The 10,388-nt window shown below is 35.5% G+C and overlaps 1 protein-coding gene across 5 annotated transcripts in view; it reads left to right on the top strand.

Moving 5' to 3' along the window:
- PPM1B (protein phosphatase, Mg2+/Mn2+ dependent 1B) overlaps positions 1-10,388 on the top strand; it is a 98,871-nt gene that overhangs the window by 52,048 nt on the left and 36,435 nt on the right. For all 5 annotated transcript variants that reach the window (XM_023512135.1, XM_012804040.2, XM_023512134.1 and 2 more), the window contains exons 3-5: positions 2,239-2,356; positions 9,069-9,180; positions 9,579-9,636. In XM_023512135.1, the coding sequence (XP_023367903.1) occupies positions 2,239-2,356; positions 9,069-9,180; positions 9,579-9,636 (288 nt within the window). The remainder of the gene's footprint in view (positions 1-2,238; positions 2,357-9,068; positions 9,181-9,578; positions 9,637-10,388) is intronic.

Below are 10,388 nucleotides of genomic sequence, written 5' to 3' on the forward strand. Positions count from 1 at the left end.
GGCCTGGACTGGATTCGAATCCGCCACCTTAAGTGTATGTGTAGCCGCTCAAGTGTAGCCGCTTGAGCCACAGGCGCTGAGCCTAACCCCTGGCTTTAGCACTCCTACCTTGGCCTCCCAGAGTGCTGGGATTACAGGTGTGAGCTCTTGTGCCTGGTCTGAAATAAATCAATTTTAAAATGTCAGGCTAGTTACTTTTAGTTCGAGATGAATTTTTTTCAGAAACATGTTTTCATTTCTAGACTTCTTGAAAACTTTATACTGATTATGTAAGAAATGTTTGTCTCCAGAAAACTGAAGAGGCATAAAGAGAAGGGCCTTTTCAGTTGCTATTTAACAACTATTGAAGTACATTCAGACGTGATGTTTAGGGGATAGTCAGTATGTAGAAGTAGAAGCAACATTGTAGAAATCATACATGCCTGAGGTGTAAATTACTTCCTTTAAATATCTTTGGAGAGCCATGAACTTCTTGAAATTATTTTTCAGTTAATTTTCCTAAAGGATCTATATTTTATAATTCAAAAATCTAATGGAAATTTTATACATATTAGGAATTGTAGAACAGTGTTCATGCCATTGTTACCAAAATGGAAAATGATTAGAAGAATCTAGATTTCTAAAAATGCGAAGTGTTAATTCTGTTTATTCATTAAACTGCTTTAAAAAACATTATTGGTATTACAATGATGCTTATTAGATCTTGAATATCGATGATGTACTTTAAATTTTTTATTAAAAATTTTGATATGTGCACATATGTATAGTTTGTACTACTACATACAGTATTTCTGATATTAAGTGAAGAAAATTTTGGTGGTTTCATTAAGGAATGAAATTAGTTTAGGTCATTTTGGAAATAGTGATTTTCCAAATATGGAGAATCTTACTACATATTCATGATGATTTTCCTTCTAAAGCTTGAGTCTGTGGAGTTACCTTTTGTAAAGTCTCCTGAAGACCAGACCTTCATTGCTTTCAAACTTTATTCTTACTGATTTAGAAGGCAGAGGCAGAAGCTCTTCAAGGCCTGCCTGGCTTTTTGACTGTGTTACGAGGTCTCTGAAAGGGTACAAGGGTCTAGTAAACAATGCCTGCCTAAACTCTGATCATAATGATTGAAAAGATGACAACGGGTATGGTTTCTCTTGAGTTGGCAGATCTGTCAAACACCTATTGGACAAAATATCTTATCTCCGTTGATAGAGCTTATCATCTCTTAGTCTTTTTAAACAAAAAATTACTATTTTGAGAACAGTTACATTGGTTCTAAGAAACTCAAAGTAATACACCTGTAGAAAAAGTGAGAAGATTTTTTTTACTTTACATAATCTTAATGGTACTAGAATGGCATATAGGCTGTGCTTCCTTTTAATATAGTTCATGAGGGTGTGATCAAAAGATAGCAGTAAAATTTATTCTTTTTTAAATTAAATTATAGCTGTGTGCAATAATGTATTTATGGGGTACAGTGTGCTGGTTTTATATACAATTTGAAATACAACAAACTGGTTAACATAGCCTTCACTGCACTTTCTTAATTATTGTGTTAAGACATTTATACTCTACACTTGGTAGATTTGACATGTATTCTTAGATTAGTTGTTTTAGCTGCCCTATGAAGACTCTGAAACTATTTGTGATTCTGTATAACAATCTTAACGTCTTTAAAAGTTACCGTATCAACTATAATTTCATCTCATTTATCCACCTACATTCCACTCCTGATTCTGTATCCTCAGGACAGTTTTTGGTAGTTGTTCATTTTAGCTTCTTAGGTATCCTACTGAACAACATTTTCAGCTGTGTTAAATTCTACAGAATTGTAGTATTGCTCTGATACAGGTTAATTAAGTGGAAAAAATTTCATGTGTATTTGGGAGGGTGCATTTTGAACCTCTACCTTTCTGGGGATAGGAAACCTTGGGTGGGAAGTAAAGGATGTAATATGTAGGAAAATAATTTCATATCTCATACTGTGGGGTGGTGGTAGGTAGGAATAGTTAACACAGAATTAAAAATTTAAACGTAATTACAGATCTGCACATACCTAGACACCTTGTTTTTCAAGTTGTATTTTAAGTAGTCCTTTGGAATAAAAGTGAGTATGTTGAATATATTACGTTTTGAATGATTAAACTGTAATTGCTTAAAGTAATTAACTGTTTTGTAGTAAAGAATATAAAGTTGGTAGACTGTAGAAACATAATTTTTTCTTTTTCTTTCTTTAATATACAGGGAAGTAGAGATAACATGAGTATTGTACTAGTTTGCTTTTCAAATGCCCCCAAGGTCTCAGAAGAAGCAGTGAAAAAAGATTTAGAGTTGGATAAGCACTTGGAATCACGGGTTGAAGGTAAGAAAGATGCTTTTTCTTTCTTTCTTTTTTTATTTAGAAGGGAAGTAAAAATATTCTTCCTTATCGAATGATTATTTTAAAATTTCCATAGGTAAAATAAGTGTTTTGAGACAAGGCCTTGAAAAACATCTGTGTGCCTAAGTTTTGCTTATTTTTAACCTTTCATTTTGTAATAATTTTAAACAGAAACATTGCAAAAATACTACAAAGAGCTCCCATGTACATGTAGAAACCGTTAACTGTATTCCTCATTTGTTTGTTATAAATCATATTTGCCTTATCTCTATATATACTTTCTATAACTTCCTTATATTTTCTACCCCCATATTACTAATCTTTTTCTTAAAACAACTGAGTGTAAATTGCAAATATGATATCCTAGTACCCCTTAATATAACAGGGATGGTCTCTACATAAAACTATAGTACATCTTATCAAAATTAGGAAATTAACATTAATAACAATGTTACTATATAACCCACAGATCTGTTCAGATTGCCTTTATAATCCTAGTAAGTCATTTATAGGTGCAGTATCTAGTCCTAGAGCATGTGCTATTTAGCTATCATGCCTCCTTAGTCACCCTCAATTTATAAGTTCTCTTGTCTTTTCCAGTTTTTGCTGGCCATGAGATTTGTTAAAGGAGCAGGTTAATTAATCTGTAGAATGTCCAAGTTGGGTGGCAAATGTTTCCTTTTCATAAGATTTAGGTTATATATTGGCAGGACTACCAGAAAAATGATTCTAGATTCTTAGTGTCAGGAGGCATGTGATGTTGATGTGTCTTGTTGTTGACTTATAATATTAACATTTTTTTGTTTGTTTGTTTGTTTTTGCAGTTTTTGGCCAGGACTGGGTTTGAACCCGACACCTCTGGCATAGGGGGCTGGCACCCTACTCCTTTGAACCACAGGCGCTGCCTATAATGTTAACATTTTTATGACTTGCTATCTCTTTTACATTTCTCTCCTGAAATTAATAATTATAATTCTCTTATACCTGATAAGTACTTAATATGTTATACTTACTAATAAGCAGTCTGTGGGGAGATACTCAGAGATTGTATTCCTCATCAAGTTTGCAGCAACCAGTTTTAGCATCCATTGGTGATTCTTGCCTGAATTCAGTTGCTACTAGAGTAATAGCCAAGTGGTGGTTTTCTGATTCAGTTATTCCTGTTATATGTTTAGTTAGCACTTAATTGTAAGGAAAAATTTTCTCTTGTACCCATTTAATTCTATGAGCATGAACTCACAGATTACTGTCATATTCATTGTATTATAAACTGTTACTATATTACTTGATGCTTATATTGTCCTAGATTAAGCCAATGGGAGCCTCTTCAAACTTGCTATATAGTATTTTTGTGATCTTGGAACACTTTCTACTTTCTGCCATAATCAAGTGTTCCAGGCTCATCTTTATTTTCTCTGCGTAGTTCTCTACTGCACCATTTTCTGTTCTTTTAGTTTAGGGGAGAATAGTATTTAGGACCTGAGATTTGGGCTATTAGGTTATTTCTGTTCTCAGACTCTCTAAGAGAACACACACACTTACATCATATATTTCTTTCTGTCTTTATCCATTCGTCAATTATGTATTTATTTAGTATTCCCACTAGTATTTCCAACTGAATAATGCTGTAGGATTTATTCTAGTTTTCTTCCTTTGCGTATTTGTAGTTCCCTTCTCCTATAGTGAGAAACCTGGCTCCTACTAATCAGTAAAGAAATCTTCCCTCAGTGCTAACCTTCATGCAGATGCCTTCCTCACTCCACACTGGCTTTGACAGTCCCTTCTAGGTTGCCCCACACCAGTGCTAAAGTTTTGGTTACTATGCTTACGCTGGATCCTGCTGCCCCTGTTGCTCCCTCCACTCCCTGGAAGACTTAATTTGCTTAGCTAAGCAAATCTAAAGGTTTGAGGTTAAATTATTCAGGAATGATAAGAGGGCAGAGACTGGTCTGTTTACCTTAAATATAATTGCTGATATGTCTGGGTTTAAATCTGTCATCTTTTTACAAATTCAATATTGAATTTGACCTGTTACGAGTTATATTTTGCCCCAGTAGCCCCAGTAATTGGTGGGAGTTTTGAAATGTAAAGGTTTGTGATTAGAAACGTGTATTAGAATAGAAAAACTCCATTCTTTTGCAAATTTGAGGAGGGTTAATCTTTTTTATAGTTGTCTAGCTACACACTTTTAAACAATGTGGTTAAAGTGTTTTCTTTCTTTCTTTCTTCTTTTTTTGTTTTTGGTCTACAATTTCCTGAGTTCTAAATGAATCCTGCTTTTAGGTTTCAGGAATTATTAGTTCCAGTGAGCCCTGCTTTTTTAAGGTGATGGAAAGATGAGAAACGTGGGAAGACTTTGAAAACCATACCAGAGACACATTTCTGTAATAATATGTAATATAATTATTAAGAGGAGCTTTTATAGGAGTTGTTAGACATTTTCTGAGAAACTGTAGTATATTGGGGTGGCAGATTGATGTAGTTTGATTGATGTACTTTATCAGATGGTGGGAGGGATTTTCCTTATCTCATAAGGAAACTGGGTAGTTTTTTAGGAAGTGCTCTCTCGTTTGGTTAGCTACTTGTTAATGTGATCTTATCCAACTTGTTTGACCTTTCAAGGCTCTAGTTTCTTTATTCCAAATTTAAAGTAGAGGTTGTTTTAAAAAATTGTTAAAGAAAAAGCTTATTTATGATACTTGTTGAAGATGGTGAGGCAGACTTTTTTCAAAGGCTATGGAGGAAGATTTAGAAATCAATACGGTGGGGTTCTGCAGTAGCAGAGAAATTGGTCTTAACCTGGACTCCACAAGGATAAGTGAGAGTTTATAGCCAGGGAGCAGAGTAGGGGACAGAGGGCAGTGGATCAAAGATTGCTAAGAGGAAACTTCAAGATAAGGGCTAAACTGACTTGATAGGATTTTGCTCAGGGCAAGCCAGGGTGATAAGATATCCTGGTGGTCAGATAGCAAGGGTGGGAGACTTCCAATAACTGCTTTAGCAGCATTCTTGCTCAGCCTGGATTCTGCAAGGACAGAGGAGACCCAAGGTCAGCTTAGTCAAAAGAACTTAAGAGTCTTACTAAGGTTTTGGTCCAAGGAGAGAATCTTTGTCAAAATTAATGAAATCATGTTTGTTAAGCATCTAGTATGGTGCCTACCACATAAGTCCTTTATTAACTCTTCTGTAAGCTAACTTTTAATTTTTTAAAGGCATGGTTGGTTCATTTCAACATGGAGTATTAATATTTAATATTAATGTTCTTTGGTATGGTTTGTATCTTTTCAAAGTATATACCATTCAGTAGAGATAAAAAAAAATATATAATGTCATGACCTTTCGCACCTGTAGCAAATAACTTAATCATTATCACTCAGTCAGAAGACTTTAAAATACTTGGCAAGATAGCCAGTACAAATCACTTTGAATTGCTACTTAAAATGTAACTTCTTTTTTATAAGACAGTATTCTTTGGGGTGTTATATTTTTATTCAAGTTTTAAATTATGTAATAATGATATTAGGTTTTGAAGTAAAAGAATTCTGGTATGTGGGTTGGGCAAGTCTGTGTATGTGCTTTTGGTGGTGATGAGAGTGGTCAGGTTTGAGAGGTATGGTGTTAAACAGGGAATAGTATTTCACCTAAACTGATTAATTAGATATTTTGTGAGTGTTTTCTACATATAATTTTTACTCATTGTTTGTTGAGTATATGTGTCACCAAAGATACAGCAAAAAACAAAACAATTCTCATGGAGTTTATGTTCTAGTAGAGACCAATAATTTTTTTTCGAGTAGGAGAGAAATAAAATAGACTAAACAGAACAGCAAGCTATATTGGTTAGGAAGGTCTCTGTGAGGAGTGTCCTTTAAGCAGAGACCTGCATATGGAAAGTGATTATTTCAGGGAAGAGCATTCTAGGCAAAAAGAACAGCAAAGGCTGAGGTGCTTAGTGAGTATGGCTAGGTTAGAATGAGCTAATAGAGAAGTGGAAGAACATTAAAAGAGGTTGCTAGGAAGCACTTGACGTAGGGTTCTGTACACCAAAATGAGGACTTTGGACTTTATTCAGATTGTGATAGGAGGCAGTGGCTTACCTGTCCTGTAATCCTAGCACTTTGGGAGGCTGAGGCCGAAGGATTACATGAGTTCAGGAGTTCAAGACTAGCCTGAGCAAGAGTGGGACCCTTCCCTCGCTGTATGAAAAATGCAAAAGTTAGCCTTGAAGTCCCAACTACTCAGGAAGTCCCAGCTGAGGCAGGAGGATCACTGGCGCCCAGGAATTTGAGAATGCAGTGAGCTATGATGATGTCATTGCACTCTACAGAGGGGACAGAGTGAGACTGTCTCAAAAAAAAAAAAAAATCTGATAGGAATTTGTTGGAAGATACTGAGCACAAGACTGACTTGCTCTGACTTTTTGTCAAAGGATTCCTCTTAATTGCTGTGTGGACAAAAGAGTGTGAAGAGGGCACAAGAGGAAAAGCCAGAATACGGATTAGAAAACGTTTTAATGCAGGTGGCGAATTAGACTGGAGTAGCAGTAATGGAGGGGTGTGAAAATTGGTTGGTACTATGCTAGGCTGCAGTGGTTCTCAGCTGGGGGAGATTTTGTTCCCAGGAAACAAGTGGCAATGTCTTGAGACATCTTTGTTTTCACAACTGAGAGAATATTACTGGTATCAAATGAATAGAGGCCAGGAATGCTGCTTAACCTTCTGCAGTGGGCAGGACAGCCCCTACAACAGGAAATTGTCTAAATCATCAGTGTTGTGGAGGTTGAGAAATGCTATTACAAGTCTATGGTAGAAAATTATAGTTCTGTGTCTTCATGAAACCTGTGTCCATGATACAGTAAGCATCATGTTTATGGGAGTATATAGCATGACTACAATGTATGTCATGTATATGGGAATATACTGCTGTACCTACTCTAGGCTTAGATCAGAGAAGGATTTCATAAACTAACACATAAAGTTGAAACCTGAAAGGTGAAAATCTTTGTATGTTCAACATGCAGATGGGTTGGTTGGATTGGCACAAGAACTGTTCCAAAACAAGGAAAACAATACATGGGAAGATCTAGAAGCAGGAGAAGGCTTCTTTGAATAGAGGAGCCTTTGGAGATGAGGGACTAGGGCAGGGTTGAAAGAGATGAATGTCAAAGTAAGAGTGGGCCTTGCCCCTAAGCTCTTACTTTGTCACACAGTAGTTAGGGACATAGGATATATATCCTTATGGAGTTTGAAGTTATAGTGAGCTATGATGGCACCATGGTACTCTGCCTGGCAACAGAGCAAGATCCTGTTGCCCAGTCTAGAGAGCCATGGCCTCAGCCTCACTCACAGTGACCTCAAACTCCTAGGTTCAAGAGATCCTCCTGCCTCAGCCTCCCAAGTTGCTAGGACTACAGGCACCTGCCACTATACTGCGCTAATTTTTCTATTTTTAGTAAAGATGAGGTCTCTTGCTCAGGCTGATCTTGAATTCCTGAGGTTAAGTGGACCACCTGCCTTGGGCTCCCAAAGTGCTAGGATTACAGGCATTAGCCACCTCATCCAGCCCCACCTATCCTTTACAGTTAGCAGCTTCTCAATGTAGTTAATTCAATTTTGTGCCTTAGAAAATTGCCAATAACTAAAAGCCTGGAGTTTGAAGTTCACTTGGGAGTAGGTAAAACCATAAATACTAACTACAATAATGTCATGGACATATGGTACTAATTTTTTATATTTTCTTGCTACAAGTAGTTCATTGCTATGTATTTTTATAATTTTAAGGATATATGTCCCTTATTGTGTCCCCCTAACTCACTTGTGAGTTCTTTAGGGATAGGATACTTTTGAATTTTGCATACTGGCCTGGATTTTGCTATTTGAGAGCCTCTGAAGGCACTGCTTTTTTGTAGTCTTAAAAATACGCACCCATTGTTTGATTTTTAAGAAGTTTAAATCTTGCCAGTGTCTAAATAATCATGCTTTAGAAAATCTGTTTCCAAGGCGGCACCTGTGCCTCAAAGGAGTAGGGCCCGGCCCCATATACCAGAGGTGGCAGGTTCAAACTCAGCCTCAGCCAAAAACTACCATAAAAGAAAATAATCTATTTCCATAAATTGTAAATAGAAATGGAAAGTATAAAATTTTTTGTTTGGTTCTAAGCAAGTGAGATATTTATTTTCCTTTTTTCTTTTAAATAAATTATTGTAGAACCTAACTATATAGGTATCAAAAAACCCATAAAGTGATTTTTTAATTCCCTTCCTTTCCTTATAATTCTTCCCAGCTATTGCTTTCATTTACCTGTAATTATGAATTAATAACTTTTATGTTAGTATTTTTCCCTGTAGCTGCTACTGTGGTCATAAAGACCATTTTTAGTGATTATAAACTGTTTCACTCAGCAGCTACACCAACATTTTGTCACCTTTTCCCTTATTGTTGGATATTAAACTGGTTCCAGTTTCTGTTTTTTCGAATAATGCTGGAATGAACATATGTAAGCAACTTTTCCCCTCCCCACATAACATTTTGGTCAACAAGTAACTTTTTGTTACTCTAAAAAAATTCCTTGTGTGTTGATAGTAATACTTGTTTTTTATATTTTAAAGTAAGTACTACCTAATAGTACCCCTTTTACTTCTGTGTAAGTACTGAGTTATCACATTAATTTAGGAACTTTCTTAAAAAACCCACAGAGATTATGGAGAAGTCTGGTGAGGAAGGAATGCCTGATCTTGCCCATGTCATGCGCATCTTGTCTGCAGAAAATATCCCTAATTTGCCTCCCGGGGGAGGTCTTGCTGGCAAGTAAGTAGAACAAAAAGAGCTCATTTTGTGCTCATTTATAATTAGTAGTTAAATAATTTGGGGTAAGAAAACTTAAATCAGAAGCAAATCAATTATCTCAAGACAAAATGGGTTAATGTTTCTTGTACTAGAGAAGAACTCTAAAACTTCATTGGAAAAAGATTTTTTTAAAAAGAATTATTTATCATACCTTTGAGGATGAAGGTGGTTATTTTCTTGCCAAATGAGAACAAATAAATTGTGCAAAATCAAATTCTGAGAATGAAATGTAGGAATTGTTCTTGGCAAGTATTAAGTGTGGCAGTTAACTTTTCAGTGTGGTCATGATGAAGTATTGAAATACTTACAAGCTTAAAATTATACATAATTTAAGAAAACTAAAGCATTGTTTTTTTTAGGCGCAATGTTATTGAAGCTGTTTATAGTAGACTGAATCCACATAGAGAAAGCGATGGGGTAAGTTTTATTTCATTTCCTAACATTTTAAATAATTTTACAGTATTAATACTAGATATAAATACATTCACATAATGAAGTCTAATAGATTACTACTGCTGTTTGAAAGGATCAGTTAAAATTTAAGGAAATGTATTGAAATAGAGGTAGAGATAAAATTTCATTTGTGGTTAGCTTTATTGACACTTTATAGGCATCACCTTTTTGTTTGGGCTATCTTTATTTCCTTCCCATATGTCTGCTTTTTCTTCTCTACCCTTAATTTTGAGGCAAGAATGTGCTTTTAAATATCTCAGTTTCTCCTCTAGCAGGCTGCTACCTTCACCAAAAATTAGTGATAGTGAGTTATTAATGACAAACCTTCCAGTGTCCCTGTGCCCGGTTGGAATACTGTCTTTCTAGTATATTGTCTAGCATTATTGTCATGTTATGGATATATGAGTGTTGAACCAAGCTAACCATTTCTGTTGCACCCTGCTACACTGTGTCTGAGCAAAACTCTTTATTTACCCTCTTACTTTTATTCTGCTGTCCTTACAAAGGCTGAAGAGCTGTCAGCTGCTTGTGTAGGAAGGAAAGAAGGCAGTTTGTTTTAGTACTGGTACTAGGGGACAAAAGAGTGATGTTGTTTTTAGTTGCACTCGATTTCAAAGTTAGCAGTTCATATTTGTATTTTTTCATAGAATTTTCAAGTTTTTGGACATCTAAAAATAAATGATTTAATTTTTAATAAATATACTTCAAGAGCTGTA

The sequence above is a fragment of the Otolemur garnettii genome, unplaced genomic scaffold (assembly GCF_000181295.1).
Source record: "Otolemur garnettii isolate 467f Iridium unplaced genomic scaffold, OtoGar3 scaffold00024, whole genome shotgun sequence".
NCBI classification, from domain to species: domain Eukaryota; kingdom Metazoa; phylum Chordata; class Mammalia; order Primates; family Galagidae; genus Otolemur; species Otolemur garnettii.